General features: G+C 38.0%; 1 protein-coding gene and 1 pseudogene across 1 annotated transcript; both read right to left on the bottom strand.

Annotated features, from left to right (window-relative positions):
* Positions 1–579: 579 nt before the first annotated feature.
* Positions 580–15267, bottom strand: LOC114758430 (sodium/pyruvate cotransporter BASS2, chloroplastic-like; annotated as a pseudogene).
* Positions 15268–22212: 6945 nt separating this feature from the next.
* LOC114758429 (uncharacterized) lies at positions 22213–25197 on the bottom strand. Its single transcript, XM_028947462.1, has 4 exons — positions 24966–25197; positions 24836–24884; positions 22489–24307; positions 22213–22275 (listed from the first exon to the last, which is right to left on the bottom strand). Exons 1-4 carry the CDS (start codon positions 25195–25197, stop codon positions 22213–22215), a joined length of 2163 nt encoding a protein of 720 aa, XP_028803295.1.
* Between the last annotated feature and the right edge of the window lie 1392 nt (positions 25198–26589).

Genomic DNA, 26589 nt, shown 5'->3' with positions numbered 1-26589 from the left:
ACAATAATCAAGTCAGAAGGAGAGAAAGTGAATTAAAGATGTTTCGAATGTTTTTAGAAAAAACATATCATAGTAACAAACATCCTTAATCTAGTCAAATTAGTTAATTAGGTCTTATATTAAAAACCGGTTAAAGCAAGTGATGATTTGAGTGAAGTGCTTAGTGAAGGATTACTGTGAGTTCATTTTGCCAAAAACGAAATGTCTTTTAAGATCATCTAGGAAAAATTAATATCAATCTAACTTACAAACCGATTCGACATACCCAAATAATGAATAAGGGGGAAAATTGTATATTGGTAACTTGAGAGAGGGTCCCCTTCCCAGCTACAGCACAACCATTATTGGAGAATGGGTCAAACATAATCCTCCAATCAAAATTTCTCAGATCCTAAGAATGAAAATCATAATTGGGAGAACTACGTGGGTGAATATTAATAATATCCATAATTGCGACTCACCCCGTTTCATGGATCCTCAATTCTAAGCTTTGTCACAGAGTACGACTCCTGAATTCAAAATGATGGAAACTTCCCCTCCGCTCTAAAAGATAACACAAGACACAGAAATAATAATTAGGATGAACAAGAAATTATTATTCCTCGAAGTCATCCTTATCATCAAGGGGAATTGGCCTGTTCCTCCAAAACACAGCAAGAGCACTGCCCCCAAGCTGCATCGCAATGGTGACAAATCAAGTCATCCGTACATTTCTAATCCTAAAACAAGGATTGGACAAACAAAGAAACGATGAAACAATTTGCACATTCGCACAAAAATTGGAATATATCATACCGCCATGCAAACAACACTCACGGCAGAAGGAACAGCTACGAGTGGGTTTGAAAAGTGCTTCTGAGCAAGCAAAAATCCCAGTGCAGAGCTCTGCATATCAGGAGTTAGAAAACGATGAGCATACAGTTTAAACTAGAGTAATTACTTACTTTTTTATGAACGAAATCTTCAGCACATAAAAGCAGACTTTAGATCATCTACAATAATCTAAAAAACATCTAGAAAAGGCCTACTTCTTTTATTTGCAGTTACTCTTTAACTTCTCTCTGTCTTTTCCTAAATATATATTGTATGCTACCTCCAATTCTTAATATAAGAATTAAATAACTAATTTACAAATATTAAAAAAATTAGTGAAGTTATTTATTTGTAACAAATGTATATTGACTTCCCAAAATACCTTTCATAATCATGTGCCTTATAACTAAAATTTGATAGAAAGCCTCTTATTATGTGCAATTAATGGGGATACTTTGAAAAAAGAACTATAAATTTGAGATAGAATCGAGTGAGGTCATATATTTGTGAAAGTAAAACCCTTGTCTATGTCGTATATTTAGGACTGGAGGTAGCATTTATTTTCTAAATACAAAAGATCCAAACTTCATAAAATTCAATTCAATTCAATTCCTTTTGTACATGAGGTACATGAGGTATATAGCTGTACATCTCCTTCAATGATTACCTAGGTTCATATTACCAAACTAGATAATTAACATTTGTTGAAATATCCAACGAGCCAATATTAATCACATACCCTTGTACAGCAGCCGCAACAAAGTTAATACCAAGTAGCTCCCATCCAACCAACACTGACTAACAATTCATGTTTAGTTACGGTTCAAGTCTTGTTGTAGCTCACCCCTTTTCATGCCAATCAATTAGTCTATATTTTCTTACAGTATGCTATAAGGGCAAGCATTCAAGACAGGTTCTCCTCAGAGTACAAGAGACCAGCCAAAGGCTTAAACTGTAAAATGAAGGGTTAAAATATTTGCCTACACGACATAGCCTTACTCCTATTTAACTGTTGTATTTATATTGTTTTTGGCATATGCGAAGGGAGAAAAGAGAGAGAGAGAGAGAATAGACGGAAATTCAACAGAACAACCAAGTACACGTGAGGTAATATTTATAACCTGTAGTTTCTAGAATCCAAGTCTGCTACATCAATTAGTTTCTGCCAGCTATCTACCTACCTCTTGCTAGCTATGGGTCTAACTTCCAGCCAGCTAGGTATTTACTAACTTAAGCTACTGCTAACACATATCAACACACTCCCCCCCCCCCGGCCAAAAAAAAAGAAAAAAAGAAAAAAAAGAAAAAGAGTCCTCGCCCGCAAGGATTCCATGACTTTGAGGAGCATTAGTTGGAGCATCAGGGAATTGAGCCTGAATAAAAGGCAGGTATTCCCACATTACGTCTTCTGGTTTAGTGTGCCACCACCGAACTAGCACTTGGGTCACTTGTAAGTTTCCTTTCCTAACCGGCTTCCTTCCCAATATCACCATATGTTCCACAGCGAAGTGCCCATCTTCGCCAACAAGTGGCAATGAAGTACTAACAGTAACATCTGCTTGAGAACGTTTGAGGAGGGAGACGTGAAAAACAGGGTAAATGCGAGACCTCTCAGGGAGCTTCAATTCTATGCAACTGATCCCTTTCACTTCAATATCTCAAAAGGGCCAACGTATCAGTTTTTATCTAAATTATTCTAAAAACTAAATTACTCTTCAGTCATATGCAGATGGCCCCATCCTTTTGTACCCATACATTTCTTTCTAGTGACAAATACAGAATTGCTCAAGGGAAACAATATCCCATTAAGCCCTATTCAATTATTTTCCTAATCTTAGTATCAGAGCTATCAGACACACATCACAGAATCCCACACACAAAACCCAATCCTAATCCTATGGCTGATCTCGCTCCACTACCTAAGCCTAACCCCTTCGCCGTCCCCACTCTTGCTGCTTCCCACAACATTATAACTAACACTACTCCTGCTTCCCATGCGGGCACTACAACGCCATCGTCATCCTCACCTCTTATCATCCTGAAGTCTAACTCTCTCAACAAAGTTAGTTTGATCAAATTTAATGGGGTCAACTTTATTGGTTGGGAGTCTCTCTGTGTTTCAGTGATAAGAGGACATCAACTCAAAGGTCACTTACATGGCACCAACATCATTCCTCCAGAATACATCTTGGATTCAACTGCCAATATCATTCCCAACCAATCTTATGATGAGTAGGTGGTCATTAATCAAATTTGTTTCCATTGGCTCTAAGATAGGATGACCATAGAAGCCCCATATCAAATGACACAATGCAAAACTTCCCATGATCAATGGATAGTAGGGAAGAACATGGTTGGCACGAACACAAGGTCCAAAGTACAGTTGTTAAAACACAGGAGTTTCAATGCACCAAGAAAGGATCAGCGAAAATGGAGGAGTACTTGACCAAAATGAAGTCTTTACCTGATAAACTAACCCTTGCAGGAAGCACATTTGCTACAGAAGATCCCATTTCACAAGTTTTATCTGGTTTAGATGATGAGTATAATACCTTAGTTGTTTGCTCTCAGACAAGGATAATCTTAGCTGGGTTGAATTCCATTCTAAGCTACTAACTTTCGAAGCTCAACTAGAGCTACTCCAATATGCCACTATTTCTAAAATGACTAACACCTTTGCTAGTGTAGTTGTGAAGTCTGAAACATAGGACTCAAAAAGTAGTGGAAGGTGTTCACGGCAAGGACAAGGCGAACGAAGCAAAAGATGAAATGGTAGAGGAGGTTTTAAACTATGGCATCAAGGTTCAAAGTCTGGAAATCAAGACAAACCTTGGTGTCAACTCTGCAAGAATTATGGTCACGAGGTGGTAACTTGCTACTAGTGCTAGGACAAAGATTATAATGGTCTCGAATGCATGAAGTATAAAGATTCTAGCATACCTACCCCTGCTTCAGCTTCTGTAGCTTTAAATGACACTAGGAATTGATAACAGAAAAGAGAGAAAATGCAGAACTCATTCGGCAAAAGAAAGGGTAATAATGCAGGTACAAGATATATCTCTCTCTCAGCCTGTAACTAACTCCCTAGTTATTTATGAGAATACCCTTTGTAAAACCTCATCCTATCAAATATTAACAATATATATAAAATAGTATATATCAATACTCCCTCCCTTGAAAAGGATCCTTGTCCACAAGGATGGTATTGCTTGGAGGGTCAGTGGTCTAAAATTGAGGAACTTGCAGTTGAATCAGAGAAAGATCCTCCCAAGAAGCATCTTCAACTTGGGAAAATTTCTACCGAACTAATATTTGTGTCACCGGTAAATTATGGTGCTTAGTAATCTTACACCCTAGAATTTCTTCAGGTTCCAGCACAAATTGCCCTTGATCATCGATAGGAGGTAATGAGGGTGCTACATTTATGTCCGGTCCAGCATGATTTTAAGAAGCAAAACATAGAAAACCAAATGTACTCTAGTCCCTGGGGTAAATCAAGTTCCTAAGCAATGACACCAATCTTCTTAACAACCTTAAAAGGCCCAAATAACCTAGCAGCAAGCTTGTGTAAAGACAAGTTATTAACCATATTCCTTCTAAAAGGATGAAGCTTGAGGTAAACCATGTCACTGACCTCAAAATGGTGCTTAGTTCTGTGTCTTGTTGGATCATTCTGTTTTGAGCACGCAGTAGGTGCTGCTTCAATATTTGTAATGCTAGTTCTCGAGCAAGACAAGATCAATCAACCAAATCATTGGGAGAATCTCCAGCTATATAAGGTAAATAGACCAGTGGTGAAACCCCATACACAGCCGCAAATGGAGACATTCCAATAGCAGAATGATAAGAAGTATTATACCTGAGTTCAGTGAGTGGCAGCCACTTAACTCATTGTTTAGGATAATCCCCTGTCATGCACCGGAGATAGCACTTCAAGCACCTATTAAGAACTTCTGTTTACCTATCTGTTTGCAGATAATAAGCAGAAGAGTAGAGCAAATTAACTCCATATAAACGAAACAACTCCTAAAATTTTCCACAGAAAGTAGGATCTCTATCAGTCACAATTGATTTGGGAAAACCATGCAACTTGATCACATTATCCATAAATATTTGTGCCACATCCATAGATGTGAAAGGATCCTTTAAAGGCATGAAATGTGCAGCTTTAGATAATTGATCAACTATCACTAATATTGTGGTTTTAGAGTAAGATTTAGGGAGTCCCCTAATAGAATCCATAGATAACTGAGCCCATATATGCTCAGGGATAGGCAAAGGTTGAATCAGTCCCGGAGAAGCCACTAATTCAGGTTTAAACCTTTGGCAAATAGTACATTGTCTAACAAAATTTCTAACATCTTTCTTCATTCCCTTCCAATAAAAAATGGAAGAGAGTCTTTTAAATGTTGTATGCATACCTAAGTGCCCTCCAATTCCTTCAACATCAAAATAATTAAGTAAATCATGACAAAGGCCACGATTTGTTCCTACTACCAGCTTTCCATTACGCTTGAGCAACTGATTCTGCCATGTATACTTGGCATGAGAAAATGGATCCAGCTCCAATTCTTTGATTAATTTCTGTAATTGCTTATCAATCAACCAGGAATCAATCGACAAGACAAGACATCTGCTCCTGTATTGTCACTTCCCTTCCGGTATACTATTTCGTGATGCAATCCCCACTGTTTATGGAGCCATTTAAACTGATCTTGGTTCAAATCTCATTGCTCCAGCAAGTGCTTCAAAGGCAAATAATCATTTTTAATAATAAACTTTCTGCCACAAAGGTAAGATCTCCACTGTTTGATCGCCAAAACAATGGCAAGCAATTCACCTTCATATGCTGACAATGGTTTCTTACAGGGCTAGTAATGCTTTACTAGCAAAAAGCTATAGGGTGGCCATTTTGAGACAATATAGCCCCTAACTTGTAATTGGAAGCATCAGTTTCCACCACAAAAGCATCATTGAAATTTGATAAAGCTAGCAGAGGAGGTGAGGTCATAATCTGTTTCAGCTGAATAAATGCTTCATTGACAAGAGCAGACCAAACAAAAGGCACTTCCTTCCTCGATAAATCATTCAGAGGTCTACTAATATTCCCATAATTCCTTATACATCGTCTATAATACCTAGTCAGGCCAAGAAAACCTCTTAATTCAGGCCAAGACAAAATCACTTCTAACTTCTTAGGATCAGCTTGGACTCCTTGAGCTGAGATTATATGCCCCAAATAATCTATTTGAGTTGCTACAAAAATGCATCTACAAGCTTTAGCAAATAATTGATGTTGCCTTGAGGTAGACAGTGTCGTTTCCAAGTGGTACAAATGAGAATCCCAATCTCTACTATATACCAGTATATCGTCAAAGAATGCCAAAATAAACTTCTGCATAAAATGAATTAAAAACTGAGTTCATAAGGCCTTGAAGTGTAGCAGGGGTATTTGTAAGGCCAAATGGCATCACTCAAAATTCATATAACCCTTCATGTGTCCTAAAAGCATTTTTGGGGATATCCTCCTTCATATGAATTTGGTGATATCGTACCCTTAAGTCAAGTTTAGAAAAGAAATATGGCCTTGTTAATTCATCTAATTGTTCTTTAATGACCGGAATAGGGAACTTGTTCTTAATAGTGGCTTCATTCAGTTTCCTGTAATCAACACAAAAGCGCCAAGTCCCTTCCTTCTTTTGTACTAACACTATTGGAGCAGCAAAAGAGCTTGAGCTTCCACAGATAATACCATTAGTCATCATATCTTACACCTACTTTTCAATCTCATTTTTCTGAGTTGGCCCATATCTATACAGTCTACAGCTAATAGGTTTGTCATTCTGGAGAATAATCAAATGATCAAAGGTACGAGAAGGGGGCAAGCCTTTTGGTTCTGTAAATACGTCACCAAAACAATCCAAAACCTGTGTCAATTCTTACTGTTGCTGGTCACCTAGGGTTGAGGGAATTAACCCGAGCTATAAACTAGATGCATTCTGAATAAGAAATGCATGCGCAGCTATTACCACTTCTTTATTCAAAACAATATAGCTATGTGCATTTGAATCTCTAGATTTAGGATTAACATTCATGTTTTGCTACCTTGGATTGCTGATAATTTACCCTTGCGATTGATTTTATTGCACTTGACTTAGATGATGTTGCTGTAGTTTTAAGCAATGGTTCTGTTATTAAATATGAGTAGCAGTTTGATTGATGAGTTGCTCTCGGAGGTTGATATACCCAATTAAGTTGCTATAAGCTTGTTTATTAGAGGATTGCGAGCAGACATTCAAAGGTGCGTCCTTAATTTCAGTCCATCCTCACTTACAAGTACGATGTACAGTGCATGGACGCAGGAGTCAACTATCATGCATTACATGAAAATGCACTTGCATTTGGCCAGCGAATGACCCAGACAACATCGAGAGGGGTGGATTTTTGTGGGCTTCGATTGACTATTCATTTGAGCCCTGTTTCTAGCCCAAAGATGGATTTTCTTCACCATCTAAGCCCAAGTCACAAGACCAGATTTCATCAGCCAATCCGTCATATTTTGTTTCGGCGTCTTCCCCTAGGAGTGCAAGTGATCCGACAAAGCCACCCCCGCTAGCTTACAAAGAAAGAGATGGATGAACATCACAAGAAGGGCCTTTGCTATTGTTGCCCTGAAAAATATACCAGCAACCATCACTACAAAGATTCCCATCTCTTTATGTTGGTGGTAGATTACGATGAAGAGCGCTTTGAAGACACTCTGGAAGAAGTTCCTGTGAAGACTAAGGGAACAATTAATGTGATTGAAGGCCAAGAGGACACTTCGACGATGAACCTAGCGGGGCGCAATAAAAATCATAGCGTCCTTATCTTAATTGATACAGGGAGCACCCATAATGTGCTCGATGCCTCCACTGCCAGACGACTTCACTTGAGAGCTCAAGAGGAAGCTCCTGTTCAACTTAGAGTGGCTGATAATGGGCAGGTAATAGTCTCTAAATGTTGCCTAAACCTTTCATAGGGAATGGGAAGTTCCACATTCTCATCTGATTTCTTGGTGATGAAAATTGGGGGCTATGACATGATTTTAGGTACTCAATGGTTGAAATCTATTGGTAGATTTACTAAGGATATGAAACTTAAATTATTTGAGTTTATGTTTAATAGGTCTAAAATTGAGCTTGATCGTGTTAGGTATAAGCAATTTGGACCAACTGAAGAAATTTCTTCTAACAAAGAAAGGGTAATAGTTGAGGTATATGATATATCTCTCTCTTAGCTTGTAACTAACTCACTAGTTATTTACTAGAATAACCTTTCTAAAACCTCATCCTATCAGATAATAACAATATATATAAAATAGCATATATTAGGAATAATTCTATGTGGTACTTTGATAGTGGTGCAACCCATCAGGTTACCCCCAACCTTCCCATGTTGAATCAAAGGTTGAAAATCCAAGTAATACATGTCTTATAATTGGTGATGGTAAATCTCTTAATATTATCAAAACTGACATCTTTGTTTTACCATGTTCTGGTTCTAAGCCTCTTCAAATGAAAAGTGGTGTAGATTGTTCCAAAAACTACAAAGAACATGTTAAGGATTAAGAAATTGACTGCTGATAATGAAGTTTGTGTCTTTCTATTCATATGGCTGTTTTGTGAAGGACCTGCAAACTAACAAGGTTTTGCGCATGGAGATCTTAAGGTTGGAATGTACAGAATTGAGAAGTCAACTCATCTAGTTCTTGCTTTATCTACTGCTTCTAATAAGAGTCACATAAAGTCTCATAATCAATGAGATATGTAGCAATTGAGAACGCCTCCCACCTATAATGTAGAGACATTTTAGCTAACCCATTTCCACAATATGTTTGTGCTTCCATTCAACTCCACCGTTCTGAGCAAAAGTATGAGGACAATAATGGTGAAAAACAATACAACTTGAATCAAGTGAGGATTTAAAACGTCTAAATTCTCCACCCTAGTCACTTTGAAGAATTTTAATCTTTGTATTAAATTGATTCTCAACTAACTTTTGAAAATTAGCAAAGGCAGCTAATTCTTTATCCTTGGATTTCAATGGATAAGCCCAAGTATACCAACTATAATCGTCTAAGAAACTAATATAATATTATGTCCCCTAGAGGAGTTGATGGTGCAGGACCCAATAAATTAGTATGAATGAATTTCAATGGTTTGTTTGCTTGAGTCACTGAAAGAGAATGGCAACTTAAGGAATTTTCCCAACAAACAAGATTGACTCCTTTGGGGGACATAACATTATATTAGTTTCTTAGGCGATTATAGTTGGTATACTTGGGCTTATCCATTGAAATCCAAGGATAAAGAATTAGCCGCCTTTGCTAATTTTCAAAAGTTAGTTGAGAATCAATTTAATACAAAGATTAAAATTCTTCAAAGTGACTAGGGTGGAGAATTTAGACATTTTAAATCCTCACTTGATTCAAGTTGTATTGTTTTTCACCATTATTGTCCTTATACTTCTGCTTAGAACGGTGGAGTTGAATGGAAGCACAAACATATTGTGGAAATGGGTTAGCTAAAATGTCTCTACATTATAGGTGGGAGGCATTCTCAATTGCTACATATCTCATAAATAGACTTCCCACTCCTGTTTTGAAGGATATATCTCCTTGTCAACAATTGTATGGCAAGAAACCAGATTACACATTTGAAGATGTTTGGTTGTGCTTGTTGTCCTTTGTTTGCACCCTTCCAATAATCATAAGCTTCAGTTTCAATTTACTAAGTGTGTGTTCATCGGCTATAGTGGTTCACACAAAGGCCAGTCCACTTTGGAGAAAGGCGATGTTCAATGAATGCGAAGCCTTTATAAAAAGAATCAGACGCAGTGTCTAGCTCCTTACACTGGTCAAGGAAATTTGGTGGAAAGAAAATGGGTCTCCAAAACAAAATACAGGGCAGATGGCACTCTTGACAAACCCAAAGCAAGGTTAATTGCTAAAGGCTTTCAACAGGCTCCTCTTATTGATTTTAATCAAACCTTCAGTCCTGTTGTGAGATCTACAATCATTAGAATTAACAACTACTGTTTCTTTTGGTTGGGATATTAAACAATTTGACATAAATAATAATGCCTTTCTAAATGGTTCCTTGAAAGAAACTGTCTTTATGGAACAACCTTCTAAATGGTGTAGATCCATCTCGACCTCTTATGTTTGCAGACTGTCTAAGGCTCTCTATGGTTTGAGACAAGGCTTTTAAGCGCTTTGCATGATAGATTGAAAAATACTATGGCAGCATGGGGAGTCATGAATTCAACGAATGATTCATCCTTGTTTATATATGCAAATAGAATTCAGATCATGATCCTCCAAGTGAATGCAAATGATATACTTTTTACTGGCAGCAAATATAGCAGCTTAAATGTTTTAACTCATAGATTGCATGGCATTTTGCTCTCAAAGATTTTGGTTCAGTACATTATTTTCTTGGCATTGAAATTAAAAGAAATAGGAATGGTTTGTTTCTGAGTCAAGGGAAGTATTATGGATAGCCTAGAAAGATTTAGATGAGCTCTGCTGCTTCCGTTAAGACATCTAGGGTATTAGGAAAATCTATGTCTCTCAACAGTGGTGTGACAACACCGGTGCTACAGCTATGGCATCCAATTTATCATACTCAAACGAATCTCAGAGAAATTGATGCACATTTTGAGAGATCAAATGTTGCAGAATCGAGTTTCAGTACAATATGTTCCTACAGAAGTTCAGCTAGTTGATTGTTTCATCAAGCTTTTGTCTCATTCCAGGTTCTGCATCCAAAGAAACAAGCTTGGCATCACAATTGTTACTTCAACATCAGGAGGGGAGGTCAAAGCGAAAGGACAGCCTAAACAACATAGCCTTATTCTTTTGATATCCACGACTGTATTTATATTGTTATTATTTATTCTTTAGCATTTAGAATATTCTTGAGCCCTATACAAATGGCCTCATCCTATTGTACACGTTTTCTCTCTATAGGTAAATACTGAATTGCTCAAGGGAATAATTATCCCATTGAGCCCTATTCAATTATTTTCCCCGTCTTGAGGACATATAACCGTCTTAATATTCCTGACATGCACCCTGAAAGCCCTTGAGGTTAAAGTTTGGGAAAGCACACTTCCAACAGACCCTAAATTAAAAATTCATCTAACTAATGAAGACATAATATTGGGTTATGGAGGAATAAATATCACGAACTCTTTGTGCAGATAAACCAATAAGGTATGGAATAGGGGTTTACCTGCATCCCGCATTCTATAGATATTGTGCGGGATGTTGATTCACCAAACGAGATTTTCGAAACCCAATAACCAAGAGCAAATGCAGCACTGTGTAGAATAATAACTGGCAGTATCAACTGTGAGCCTTGAGTTTTCAAGACATCAGCAACTTGCCCGATCTGAAAAGTTAAAAAGATGTCAAATTTCAATGCAAAGTAACAATCACTATATCAATATACAATGAAAAGAATTGCTCCACTGGTTGCTGAACCCCACTATTTAAAGTTGAGAATACTTACTGGGCTAGCACAAAGAAGGGTGGTCAAGATTACTCCAATCAAAGGTGTAACTGTAATTATCTTTGAGGTAAACTTGGGGAAAAATTCATTCGCCAAAACTGTCACATAAAGAAATATTATTAGAAAAGTATTCAAGGTCATGATAACTATACCTCACATCACGTGAAAACATGTTAAGACTACATGGCAGTTTCAATGCATCAACTCTAAGCAAAAATCAATTGATTCATCTCTTACCACCCACAATTGTTGGCACTAAAACAACTTGAAATGTGCTAATAGCTAGGCCCTGGGAAAAAAAATCTCAAACCGAGTGAAAATTCCAATCGAAGAAGTATCTGGCAAATACAGTTGGTTTTTAATAAGACAAGACATAGGTAGTGTGTTTTGGTCCCTTGCTATCAGGTTCTTCAATTAAAACATACCATTGAAACGTTTTTAAAATCTCAAAACCATATTATTGACTTGTTAAACAGATATTTCCATGTCATTATTACAGAGAACCAAATAGCAAAATACCCAAAAACTCTACCTAAGTTGGATCCATTTTAAAAGATCTTGCTACATAGCAGGCCAGTACTATGGCTTTTAAGCAAGTGTTCCAATATTCACCCCCCGGGGGGGGGGGGGGGTTCCAACATTTCAATTCTCATCATGCCAAATATGCCTGCGTCAACTTACAGCAGCATCAACTGGAACAAGTTGGCCAGCAAGAAGCTTGGTGAGGAGTGGTGTCATTACAATAGCTCCAATTGTTGAACACCTATAACAATATCAAGAACAACTTTAAATATTAGCATAATCTAATAGCCTCTTTTGCATGGAGGGGTGGAAAGGGAATCCATTGCTATTCTCTCTATTCAGTGTCAATTATGTCTCTGAAAAAATCAATAACTTTTTCACTCTTCAAAATTAGGATACATAGGCTACTTCGTATCCTTGAAAATACTTTTTACAAGTTTATTTAATTATATTTACCAAATGAGCCCCAAGAGCTGAAAATTATCATTCTCTTCATAATTAAACTAATACACACTACACATAAAATATCAAAACTACCTCTTCCCTGTACATATTATATCAACCTTCACTTGCATTTAGTAATAACAAATTGTTTCATTCTCCATCAACAGAAAACATTAAGCCAAAAGCTTTGCCTTCAGGATCTTACCTCTCAAGCCAAAGTTACTTTGCAATACAGCCTTTGGCAAGCTCAACAAGTTTACATTCAAAGCATCTTCAATTGTCATCAATCAATATCATACATCACATTTGTTCATAAACTTGCACACAGGCATCAACATGTTAACCTTTAACAGCCAAAATTAAACAATTCAATAACACGCTTATAGTAATTAGCATGACAGTGACATATTAATCTAAATATGCCTAACTCTTCTCGAGTTAGCATCAGAAACACATAAAATAGTTAAATTAAAATACATACGGACTATTTATCAATGTATACTGTATGGGTAAAGCAGGATAGGACAGCCACTGAAAACTATTTTGTCTAAACAATCTAGTGCAACCCCCAACACTGTACTAGTTCCAGATCATCTCTTAAGCCAAAACTCTATCAATTGAACAGTTTTCAACTCAAAAGACAAAGTTATGCTGCTACAAAAGGAGAGCCAAAAGTAACATCAAATATGTATGCAGGTCAACCATACGTTGTCATAAGAACAGAGAGAGCAACATTTCCCTTGGATATGTAGGTAGCAACATTTGATGCCTGACCGCCAGGGCAGCATGAGACCAGAATAAGACCAGTTGCCAGAGGGGTGAAAGTTTTAGAGCCTGACAATGAGATAGAAGATATTAGAAGATTGTGCAAAATAATGGTTGCTAAAATGCTTAATACCCTAGCTGCTGTATGATAAATTAAATCATCCTAAATATTACAAATCCCCAGCAGTCATTGCACATATTTCTTACAGAAGGTGAGTAACATAGGATAAACAAGTGAGAGTGACAGAGGGCTAAAAAGGAGTTGCACTGCACTCTTACAAGGCCATTTCATCATTTGTAACTAACATGTACTGAGAAATAACATGGAAATCACAAAATACACCTAAGAACAAATAGATAAACTAAATCCTTGCACACACGCTAAGAAAACTTATTAAAGATCAGATGAGGTGTAAACAATGAACTATTAGAGATTACATTATTATTATCACTAGTCCATCCTACCAAGAAAAATAACAAAATTGCAGTGAAAATTAAGGAATACCATTGCAATGACAAACCCCAACATGGGTTTGATCAGATATTGTGCAAGAAATCCTATACCCACCTGCAAGAACCAAGCAATAACCTTAGACCATGGAAATGATTAGTAATTTGTTATGTTTTAAAGGTTGTTTGTCCCCTTACAGTCCATGGATTTCGTAGACATCGCCTGAAATCCTCAAATGTCAATGTAAGGCCCATAGACAACATGAGGAAACCCAAGCCAAGGGTAAACAAGTCTGTCTCCAACCAAGTTACCTGGAACAAGACCATAACATCAAAGCAATTAATCAAATGTGCTTCTTTCCATGACAAAAGTAGATTAAAAGGACAGAGTTACTACAGCAGCTGGCTTGTAAATGCCAACAATAGCCCCCAAGATGACCTGTCCATGGAAATGAGACAACCATCAAACTATTGATCAAGTAAGAAATACTGTGAAAGTTTTGAGACTATAGACAGAAGACCATCATTGAAGTTTGAAACATACCCACACTGGAAAAAGAGTGGTTAAGGTTTCAATTATCCTCTCATACTGGTTCATCCCACCAGCTCTATCAGGAGAATTTCCAGATACATCTGCTGTAGCCTTGCACAAAATCTGAGTGTGCCTAAGCCTAGCAGTTAATAAAGCAATGTCCTTTTTAAATAAAAAATTTGAAAGATCAAACACCATAACGTAGAACAAAAAATTTACCAGGCATTGCATATCTGAAAAGGAATCAACTAAATTTAATGCACTTGACAAGAAAAGGCATTTTCAGACCCAGAGATGAACAAACCCAGACAATTAGCAGCATATATATCCTCAGTGGAAAAGATTAGATAACTCTAGCCTGCCCAACAATGCTTAAAGTTTAGAATGGCCTATAAATTTGAATAATCAATGGATTAGAATAAGCATAAAAACCCACTATAGAAGCCTGTATACATATGCAACAAACCACCAGTGTAGCTACAGTTCAACATTAAAAACCCATCAGGTGGGAAACAAATTTAGAATCAAGAAAGACAGCTAAAGCATTTCTCCCTTGAACTAGTACATATCATGTCAGCATTTTTCTTTCCTTTTCTTTTTCTCCCCCCTAAATCTGATCTAAAACTTAGAAATACCGTCACTACAAGTCCAAACAGTAAATGTGCAAGGAAATATAAACCTTCAATACATACCTTGACATTTGATTGGTTGAAGAGGTTGCCGTAACAGCACCAATTGGAGCCTTCAACTTGCTTCTGATCGCAAGGCTTCTTCCATCAGGCAGAGAAAGCCCACCTTTTGCAACTGAAAGACAAGAAAATAAACATACTAAGGAATTTCAATTCTCAGAAAAACAGAAAAGCTAAACGACGAGTCCGAGATCGAACGTACCCAAATGGGTAAGATTATGACGCTTGGAAGTAGGAGTGGGAGAGACTGAATTACGCAGAGCATCATGTGCTCCAAGCTTATGGGATTTGAGTATAACTCTAGAAATGGAAGCCATTGAAGCAGTAATGATCAAAGGCAGCAGAATCTGGAGATTAGAGTGCTCGAGCTGAAAGAATGTGCTGGAGCATAGATTTTGATACGATTGATTTCGAAAGGGAAATCATTCATTCAGAAGTTGACTACGAAGTAACAATGTTGGAGATTTGGATAGTCTGCGGCTGTCGTGGAAGCCGTTGAGCCACTCATATTCGTCGCTGCCTCATAGACGTATACTCCCAGCGTCGTACTGCTCCCCACGGCAAGTTTCCAGTTGAATTTTATTTTTTATAAGTTTGTCCCATTCAAAGTTATTTTGATGCTCCTTTCATAATTTTAAATTTAGAAATAGGCGTGTTCTATCTTATAGATTTTAATTTGTATTTATTTTAATATTTAATTTTTTTAAAATTTTAACTATAATTATTTATTCTCTCTCCTTTGTTTCACTACCGCTCATTATGTTTTTTATATATATATTTTTTAGGGGAAATTGCAAATAAAGACCCCCCAATATATAAAATGGCAATCAGGGACCCCCAATTTGAGAAATTGCTGCAGAGGACCCGGTCCCAATTTGCAATTATGAAATGTAAGGAAAATGGCTGAAATGCCCCTCACTCATTTGAAAAGAAAAAAACCTGTCCGCGCTCTCCTCCCCCCCAAAACGCGCGGTAACTTCCTTTGTATATCCCGTCGGCCATTCTTTGCGGTGTGCTCTGTTTATTTGTGCGCAAGAGTTTGTTTCCATTTTGCGGCGATAGGAGTATTGTGTGAGAGAAGAGTGTATTTGCTGTGGGAGAGGAGAACGGAGTCGTGCTGGAATAGTGATCTATCGACATCATCAAAGGCAAGGGAGGAGGTAGAGGCATCGTGACAGTCGTGTGTGGCTATCAAAGTTAACAGCGGCATTTGGCGACAAAATCTGGTGGTAAGTTTCAAGCTTTAGTTTGTTTGTGTTCGTTGCTGCCTGTGTGATACATTAACGAGAGGGAAGGGAATGCGTTTAGGGCAGGAACGTATATATATGTTTTTTCTGTTGAATATGCTGTGACTGATTGGCGAAAAATGGTTATCTGTGGAAGAAGATGGGCGAATGGGTTTGGGTGGGAAGGGAATTAGAAGATCAGTTAGGAGGATGACAAGATTAGTTTGGGAAATGACGACACTTGAATGGGTAAAGGGCAAATTGAATTGGTTAACTATTAATTGATCTGAAGAGATGTTGAAGTGATAGTGTCGTTTAAAATGACAAAATTGAAGTAGGGGGATTGACAAGTTGATAATGCAAAATAAGAATGTGTAATTGACAAGTTGGTAATAGAAAATAACAAGTTGAATATAATGAATAACAAGTTATTGAGCAGTTGGGAATAAGAAGGTTGCCATGGGTTCCTAACAAGTTAACAATAGGAAATGACAAGTTTAAAAATGACAATAAGAAGTTGGGAATAAGAAAGGCGATTATGACAAATGGAGAACTTTATAATGTAAAATAACTAGTTGATAATTATAAATGACAAGTTAATGATGAGAAATAACAAGCATGAGAAGTAGTTGAGACTAACAAGTTTACTTTGAGAAATTAACAACTTGCTTATATGAAATTACAAGTTCATGTTTCGAAATAAGAAGTAAATGGTGGTGATGTAAGAAGGCTGTTGGTTACAGAATAGGTTGTTAACAGAGGTGATAGTTAGTTAGTAAATGTGGTTGTGAAGGATTGTATGTTGAATATTTTGCAGGAAGAGGAAGATGGCATCAGAAGGAGCCTCTGGATCAAAAAAGGCACACAACGGTTGGGTGTTATTCAGAAGTGAGTTTATGGCCACAATAGCTGACCCTGACATGACAGCCAAACAAAAAAGAGATGCTGCGTCAAATGCATGGAAAGCTCTGGCCGCTGAAGAGAAGATGAGGTACACCGAGGAGGTGAAGAAAAGAAGGGCACAAAAGGGAGAAGAGGAGAAAAAGAAACATGTCCCATCATTTCTAACCCGGGTGTCCCTGAAGGGATTAAGAAAATTACTGCACTTTGTGAACAATAATGAAGACTTAAGGGAGAGGGTTGAGAGGATGGGCTTCGGGAGGCTGTTGAAGGTTGGATTAAAGAGACTACCCCGTGATCTCATTGTGACCATGCTGAGATCATATGACCCGCCAACGCATCAATTTACAATCAGGGGCAAATCAGAGGAAATAGGAGCAGAAGATGTTGAGCAACTGCTAGGAATCCGTCACGGTGGGGAGGAGGTGAAAACTAAAGTTGATGAGAGTGATGCTACGTATCAGGAGTTGAGAAATGAATATCGGAAAGTGTCATTCAGCAAAATACTAAACGACATTGTTTCAGGGGAGGAGGATCACAGATTCGAGTTTTTATTTGTGCTATACACCCTGGGTACTTTTCTATGTCCGAATTCAAGCTCAGAAGTGAGTGAGAAGTTGGTTAGAGTCATGCGCTGCACAATGGATGACTTTGGAAAGTATGATTGGGCTACCTATATTATAAAGGACCTCTGGAAAGAAATGGGAGACTATGTCAAAGGGTACAGGCGGGGCAATGAAGGGCAGGGGAGTAGCACTGTTGGTGGCTGCATATACTTACTTCTGGTATGACTATTTTATTTGTCATTGTGTTTGCATTTGATTACCGATGTGCATAACGTTAATGTTGTATATATGTGGCTGGCTTGCAGCTTTTTTTTGGTGAGAATTTTAACCTAAACACGCCTGTTGGCCGAGAGTCCACTACTGCAATTGAATACTGGACTGATGAGAAGATAAAAGAATTGGCCAGCAAGGAGAGGAAGAGTGTTAGGGGAATTATGTATGGAGGAAAAGGCAGTGAAGCTGTGACAGGGAAAGAAGAGAGGATAATTGTAGAGTTTTTGGACCCGGTATGTGGTATAATTGGTAAACTAAAGTTTTTATTTCGTAACCTGAACTTGTTATCTGCCATAGTATTGTTGTCATTTCCTATACTGAAGTTCTGATTTGCTATAGTGACATAGAGCTTTGTCATTGTTAAGTTGTAATTTGGCAAACTTAAGTTGTTATTCGCAATACTTATGCTGTGATTGGCCATATTGAACTTATCAATAGGTAGACTGACTTGTGATTTTGTATATTGAACTTGTCATTCGGTATAATGAACTTGTCATCTGCGATACGTGAGTTGTGATATGGTTTACTGAACTTGTCATTCGGTATAATGAACTTGTCATTTGCCATACGTGAGTTGTGATATGATTTACTGAACTTGTAATTCTGTATAATGAACTTGTGATCTACCATACCTTAATTGTAATTTGGTTTACTGATGTTGTCATTCGGTATGATCAACTTGTCATCTGCCATACACGAGTTGTGATATGGTTTACTGAACTTGTCATTCGGTATAATGAACTTGTCATCTGCCATACGTGAGTTGTGATATGGTTTACTGAACTTGTCATTCGTTATAATGAACTTGTCATTTGCCATACGTGAGTTGTGATATGATTTACTGAACTTGTAATTCTGTATAATGAACTTGTGATCTGCCATACCTAAGTTGTTATTTTGTTTATTGAACTTGTAATTCTGTATAATGAACTTGTGATCTGCCATACCTGAATTGTAATCTGGTTTACTGAGGTTGTCATTCGGTACAATAAACTTGTGATCTGCCATACCTAAGTTGTGATTTTGTTTACTAAACTTGTAATTCTATATAATGAACTTGTGATCTGCCATACCTGAATTGTAATCTGGTTTACTGAACTTGTCAATATGTCATAGTGAAGGTGTCATTTTCCATAGTGAACTTGTTGTTGTATATACTTACTTGATTAATGTCTTTTACATGCAGGAGCTGAAGAAGTTACGTGAGCGCCTAATGAAGAGGATAGAGGAAGGGCAAAAGATGCTAATGAAAATGGTGGATGAGGAGTTGGTGAAGGTGCAAATCCCAAGACAGGGAGATGGTGGGAAGGGTAAATCAAGAGGAAAGGCTCGGGTTGAGACAGTGCCTACAAATAGAAGTGACTCTGAAGATGATGAGGAGGAGAGGCGCAACAATGATGACACAACTGAGGAAAAGGAGAAGGATGAAGTAAGCAGTGAAGATGGAGACAGTCATGGGAAGGGCGACACAGAGAATGACAGCGACAATGAAGAGATGGAGGAAGAGGGTCAAGGGGATGGTGATGACAGGAGCGAAGGGGAGAGGGAATACAAGGGTGATGCAGAGGGTGACATACCTGCAGCCAGTCCCCCTAGGGAAGTGTCACCCACCATTGAAGGTGATGAGGCAGAAGGTCACTCACCGATGGAGGTATCCCCCCTGGCCATTGTTGAATATGTTGGGCCTGATCCAGAACCTGTATCTGTGGAGGCACAACAACTAAGGAGATCTACTAGGGTTCGGTTCAGCAAGATCAAGTCTCCTTGGTTGGAGTTGAAGGCACAATCAAGAGTGAAGAGGCCTATGGAGCCCAAGGATATTTTGTTCAACTTAGTCAGCCGAGCTGTCAAAGGTGATGAGGGTGAGATGTAAGTGAAAATCTTTGCTTATGTGATCTTATTTGTTGACTACATGTTAACATAACACATCTAGTAACTCACTTGAATATGTTTCAGTCCTTTGATCAGAATGTTTGATGAAGACATCCCCCGACGATTGCTGCATTCGCTTGGTGGAAATAACAGGGTGAGTAACCGAGTGATGTCGTTGGTCTGTAAGGCTTTGGTGCAAGAGCAGCAGGCAGTTGAAGGCCGAGTTAAGAGGCATATATTTGATGCAGACTTCATGGTGAGGTTTCTGTATTACTAATAGGCTTTGTTGATTTACAAGATTGGAAATGAAAATGACAGAATAAAGTGTGTTACAGTGAATAAGAACTTGGTTTTCTGCATTTCACAGGCCATAATGACCCGTGATCCAGCTCGTTGGGATCCTAACCAGCATGCACGACAAATACTTCCGCATTATGTTGGCTACAACATAGGTGACTGTGACTTGATTCTGGGTCCTGCTCTAGTTGGGGAGCATTGGTTCTGTTTTGCATTCGAACCAAAGACCCAGAAGTTTAATGTCCTTGATTCCATGCGAGCAAGTTTACAGCGTAAGAAGACCACCTCCAAGCAGAAGAAGGCAGCCACATATGACCCCCAAGAAATGGCCATCACCGGATGTGTAAGATGTTACTGACCTGTGCATGTTAGATAGGGAAATGACAGTTTTATATTGTTATCCTTTTGATGAATATGGCATATGTGCAGAGGGATCGGTTTGAAGACATACTTCACATGGTCAGACCAGATTTTAGTGATAACTTGGAAATTGTCTGGCCTGATGTACCACAGCAGAAAAATTTGTGAGTGTATACACCCTACTCATGTGATATGTTATTTGGCTGTGTTGGTTTGAGGAGCTGAAACTGTTAGGGTGGTGTTGTGGGCAGGAGGGACTGTGGTGTGCATGTGCTCATATGGCTCAAGAAATGGGAGCCTGATGTTTCCCTTGAATATACCGAGGTATTGACATTACCTTATTTATTGTGCAATCAAGAGTGACCACGTGTGACTTGTTTGGTGGTAAACTTGCTGTGCAGGCTGATGTGTCCTCTTTTCGGCGCGAGCTGATGTGGTGGCTGGTGAACCATGATGACAATGAATGCCGTCAGAATGTGTATGATCTTATCTCACAACCAGAGAAGGGCCGAATGACCAAGAAGAGGAGAACGTCTTTATAGAGAGCATTTAAATTAGGCTGTGACTTTTACTAACTTTGTCAATTGATTCATTTGTTGAAATTGTATGCCAATTATTGTAATGGTTATGATATGCTTGGATTGATGGTATAACAGCACTTATATTTGGAATGACAAATTTCCCTTTAGTCAGGCCAAATGGCCAATGACAAGTTTAGTACAGGTAACGACAAGTTCATTATGGCCAATGACAACTTGTGAAAAGGTTTTCATACAAATTTGTGATTCTGTATTAAAGGTGGCTAAATTTGCACATTGATTCACGGAATGAGAGGTTGACAAAGGAAAATGACAAGTTGACAATGCCAAATCACTGGTTCCCAAGATGTTTTCATGCAAGGGAAAATTTCTATTCCAATTAGTGGAATTCCACTTATGACAATCACAGAATGACAGGTTCACTAACGAAATTGACAAGTTGACTAGTGAAACTTACAAGTTCCCATAAGGTTTTCGTGAAACCGAGATTTTCCGTTGAGATGAGTGGATTCCCACTTATGATAATCACGGAATGACAAGTTCACTAAGGAAATTGACAAGTTGACTTGGGCAATTTACAAGTTCCGATAAAGTTTTCATGAAACCGAGATTCTCTGTTGAAACTAGTGGATTCCCACTTACGATAATCATAGAATGACAAGTTCACAAACGAAAGTGACAAGTTCACTAGCGAAAGTTACAAGTTCGAATAATGTTTTCATGAAACGACTGGATTTTCACTACTGGTAAACACAAGGTTACAACTTCAGAAAGGGAAATGACAAGTTTATTATGGAAAATGACAATTTCCCAGAAGGTTTTAATACATTTTCATACTTTTGAAGACAATGATTACATTGCACATTTCTGACAGCAACCACTTCTGATAAACACGGAATGACAACTTCATATTGCCAAATGACAACTTTACTATGGCACATGACAAGTTCCTATATGGTTTTGACACATTTCGTTTTCTGACAGCAACCACTTCTGATAAACACGGAATGACAACTTCATATTGCCAAATGACAACTTTACTATGGCACATGACAAGTTCCTATATGGTTTTGACACATTTCGTTTTCTGACAGCAACCACTTCTGATAAACACGGAATGACAACTTCATATTGCCAAATGACAACTTTACTATGCCAAATGACAAGTTCCTATAAGGTTTTGACACATTTCGTTTTCTGACAGCAACCACTTCTGATAAACACGGAATTACACTTTGCACATTTCTGACAGCAACCACTTCTGATGAACATGAAATTACAAGTGCACAAAAGCAAATGACAACTTAACTATGCAAAATAACAAGAAGTGACAAGTTCTGATTTCTTTGACAGCAACAAGTTCTTTACAACATTCAATGACAAGTGCACATTAACTTACATCTTCCACTTAATGTCCCTTTGTCCCAAACATAGAAGTAACAAAAAATATATGTGCACATCTACTAACATCCTGCTCCCAAAAAAATTAAGAAGGATGAACCCTATATGTGCCAAAAAAATTAGTTGTCCCATTTGTAAGTGGAAGTCAACTTGGGTTAGGATTTTTGCATGTCCTCTTTGTATGTCCAGGATGAAGACATCTAGTGCAATGATATATTTTTTTGTTGTGGAATTGTGATTCCTTTCTATTTCTTCTTGGTCTTCCAGAAGGCCTAGCAGTGACTGGGGGTAAAAGCAAGGGTTGAGCAGTAAGATTCTCAAACGTATAGTCATTCAGGTGAGGCATATCAATTGTCACCACTGGAACCATGCTCCGGGCATAGATTTTTTCTTGGGATGAACGTTTGTAACACTCTTCAACATAATCATAAACGTTTCCCCCTATGGTCTTAATGGCTGCACAAGCATGTGAGCATGGAATCCCTAACATTTGCCAAGTTCCACAGCTACATTTGTGTAGGCCAAGGTCCACTCTTTGGTCTCCACGTGATGTGTGCACGCATATTCTTCCCCCTCCATAATTCTCACAGTGCATGTACCTACCGAAATACACATGCTCCAATACTTTTGCCTCTATTTTTGGCCCAACGCAATTACTCCACTTAGTCATTGCTGCATATGATGCATGCATCTTTCTTGCTACTTTCTCCCGGTGCTCATGGATCATTTGGGCCACGTTATGCTTCCTCTCCCTTACCATCCAAGCATTAAAAGATTCAGCTAAATTAGTTGTTATGTTGTCCCACCTTCTATATGGGAACTTGCTCAATGCCCACCTATCCACATCACCTTGATTGATAACCCACTCATATAACTCATGAGACATGGTTCTGAGATCATCCAGCGCATGATCAAACTCATCCGCAAGTCTTGCATAAGCCACTTTATCCAGTACCTTTAATGCATCTTCCTTTGAATTTTCACTTGTCCTTCTCCGACCTCTGTTTAATTTCATATATTCAGAGCTAAAGTTCTCCTTCACATGCCTATAACAGTATGCATGCCTTTCACCCCCAAATATTGCTTGCACAGCACCAATTATAGAATTATGTCTATCTGACACAATAGTCAGTTGCATTGAACCAACAATTTGTTTAATCTTGTGAAAAAACCACGTCCAGTCATCAAGATTCTCTCCCTTCACCACTGCTATTGCAAACGGCAACATCTCATTATCCGCATCATATGCCGAAGCTGACAGTAATGTCCCCTTATATGGACCACTTAAATGAGTACCATCAACATATAATATAGGCCTTGCACCGTTCAAAAAACCCTCAACACATGCACCGTATGCAATGAACACACGCTCAAATCTATTACCAATGGAGGCCCATTCAGCAACCGTTTTGTCATCAGTTTCCTTCAACCTTTCACATAACCATGGTATTAACATATAGGACTGTTCCGGTTTCCCATGTATTTCTTCCATTGCCTTTTCCTTTGCTCTATATGCCTGACAATATGTAAGCCTCACACCATACTCCCTCTCCAACATCTTCCTTATCTCAGTGGGCCGTTTTTCAGCATGGTCCCTTATCTCTTCAACTATTACTGATGATGTCAACGCAGCACTCCCACCATAAGTCACAATCAAATTGTCTTGGGCTGAATGAATGTGCTTATTGCAAAATGTAGTCACACGTAATAGATGACTGTTCTTTCCAACAGCATTTGCACATATCTTCCAAGGACACCCTTCTACTTTACACCTCACATTCATCTTCTCCTTACTATTCCTGATATATCTTGCTGCAAACTTCTCTGCAATACTGAACCTGTACACAGCTTCCCTAAAAGCAACAGCATGTGGAACATATTGGCCCACTCCTACAAACACTCCTGCCCATTTCGTACAATTCATCTCGCCCGTCAGTCTTCCCTGACTCTCTGAACCACTACACTTGCTTCTCTGACTTGATCCGCCTCCTTCAAAAGTTAGGCATTCAACTCCATTCTCAACATTCACTGGCTCATGTTCATCACCAATGGTCGTTTCAAATGTATTCATATATTGTGAAAGTCCAAATAAATTCTCACTCCTGCCACCATAATACCAAGTTAGGACAGCTATATTCAAACGACAGGTTTGAATAAAATAACATGTCTACATATCTAAATAACAAGTCCGCATATGGTTATTACAACTTTACTAACTAAAATAACAAGTCTACATCTACAAACAATTCCTTGCTCAATTAACAAGTCCGTAAGAGGTAATTACAACTTGAGTTACTCATATAACAAGTTTCCATATAGAAACTACTGGTTAGTAAAATAACATCTACAGATCTAAATAACAAGTCCGTATATGATAATTATAACTTCAATACGTTGAATTACAAGTCTACATATGGAAATCTCTGCTTATGTCTAATAACAAGTCTGCATTTCTAAAACACAAGTTTACAAATGGAAATGACATGTCCACTATGTTCAATAACATGCTTGCATTTACTAATTACAATTTAGGACTGCAGCACCATTAGCTTCATTACAATATTTCTATACGAATTACCAACAATATATTAGTAAATAACAAGATTCAATTGGAAAACATAACCACTTACACGTCTGGATCATTCCTTGCTCTACGTTCCCTATCATTCCCTTTCCCTCCTACATACACATGACCACTGCTGTCATTATATCTAAACAAGTTGCTGATATCACCATCATCACAAAGATCAATCAATGTACTCTCATCAAATTTAACTTTATACTTAATCTCATATCCACCACCATCATTGCCTATCCACTGTGAAATTATTCCACACAACTCGTCTACTGTTATCCATTCTTTTATACTGGTTACCCTTACACTCCCTCCAATATATTTAACTATCCCTTCACCATTTGCTTCAAAATGTCCACCAATGTGCACGTAACAGAACAACTCCTTCCCACAGCTTCTTCGGTTATTGAAATCCATTTTTCATACTAATCTGCAGCAAAAATTTACGTTTAGTCAGTACGTTAGCTTCACTAATAAATATTTACTCATTTATTCCATCGACTCAACCATTTACATACCAAATTAAAAACCCGTGACCTCCTGTCTTCCCAACATCACTTTAGGCCTTCACAACTTCACTTTAGGGCTTCACAACTTCACTTTAGGGCTTGACGACTTCAACACCGAAAATCATGGTATCGTCATTCCCTCATTCCGCGGCAACACCTCAACGTTCACGGTCAAACTAACGGCCATTATCCAACCTACACTCTGCCAAACCACTACACTCTGACCCCTTCCCCATCGCAACCAGCACCGTGCACTACAAATGACAGATGACCGTTCAGACTACGAAAACAAAAATATCCCACCTCCAACTAACCACAACCTCCTACATTGTCATATCTTTCATCTTCAACTACACCTCCCATTCCCTCCCTTCCTCCAGCCTACTCACCCACACAGCAGAGATGAAGATGGAGAATGTGACGATGTGTAACTCTTACAGGGAACAATACAAGAATGGTTTACTCAGTAAGTTAGTCGCATTATTGCCAATGTTCGAAGATCCCAATATCGCACATATTCGTTCGGCTCATCCTACTCCGCCAGCTCTCCCGCCACCCATTAAAATCCTGGTCTCTGCCTTCATTAACAGTCATGATGAGTGAGGGGCATTTCAGCCATTTTCCTCACATTTCATAATTGCAAATTGGGACCGGGTCCTCTGCAGCAATTTCTCAAATTGGGGGTCCCTGATTGCCATTTTATATATTGGGGGGTCTTTATTTGCAATTTCCCCTATTTTTTATCATTTTTTCAGTTTATTTATAAATAAAAAATATTTTGCTTACTTATTCTTTTATCAATATTGCTGACCTCTTTATATTTATATATTGGGTACTTTTAAACAATTTTTTATTATTCAGCTAAAAAATTAATTTTCATTATACACAAATTAGTTATTTTGGATGAGTAATAATAATCACGGTATTGAAACTTGGGTTGAATGGACTAGTTTAGCCTGAAAATTAGCAAACCGGCCTGGTAATTACTCTAGTTGCAACATAGAACCTGGCATGACTCGAATCAATCTGGGATAACCTGATATTAATCCAGGTAACCTGACCGACTTAATAGCTTAAGCCGGTTTTTAAAAAAAATATTTTGATATTTTTTTAAAAAACTGTTGATAATTAGGACTTACTGATTAAATGATTGTAGGAAAAAATATTTTGTTCTTGTATATTCATTTTGATATTTTATTGGGATGAATATTTAGTTATCATAGTAGTACGATATTATGATTTTAATTTGCCAAAGAAATTGCAAAAAAATTGAAAAGAAATTTTAAGTCTATGATTATTT

The sequence above is a fragment of the Neltuma alba genome, unplaced genomic scaffold (assembly GCF_004799145.2).
Source record: "Neltuma alba isolate B1F8T4 unplaced genomic scaffold, ASM479914v2 tig00010694_pilon, whole genome shotgun sequence".
NCBI lineage: Eukaryota > Viridiplantae > Streptophyta > Magnoliopsida > Fabales > Fabaceae > Neltuma > Neltuma alba.
The sequence above is the reverse complement of the archived record's forward strand: the minus strand, read 5'-3'. Positions and strand labels throughout refer to the sequence as shown.

Bases quoted from the DNA above. Each gene is read 5' to 3' on its own strand.
- LOC114758429 (XM_028947462.1), bottom strand. From the start codon at position 25,197: ATGGATTTCAATAACCGAAGAAGCTGTGGGAAGGAGTTGTTCTGTTAC. The intron at 24,308-24,835 runs GTAAGTGGTTAT...TTATGGTGGCAG, and splicing joins GCAAGGAATGATCCAGACGT to GAGTGAGAATTTATTTGGAC. The intron at 22,276-22,488 runs GTCACTGCTAGG...TTTTGGGAGCAG, and splicing joins AACCCTTGCTTTTACCCCCA to GATGTTAGTAGATGTGCACA.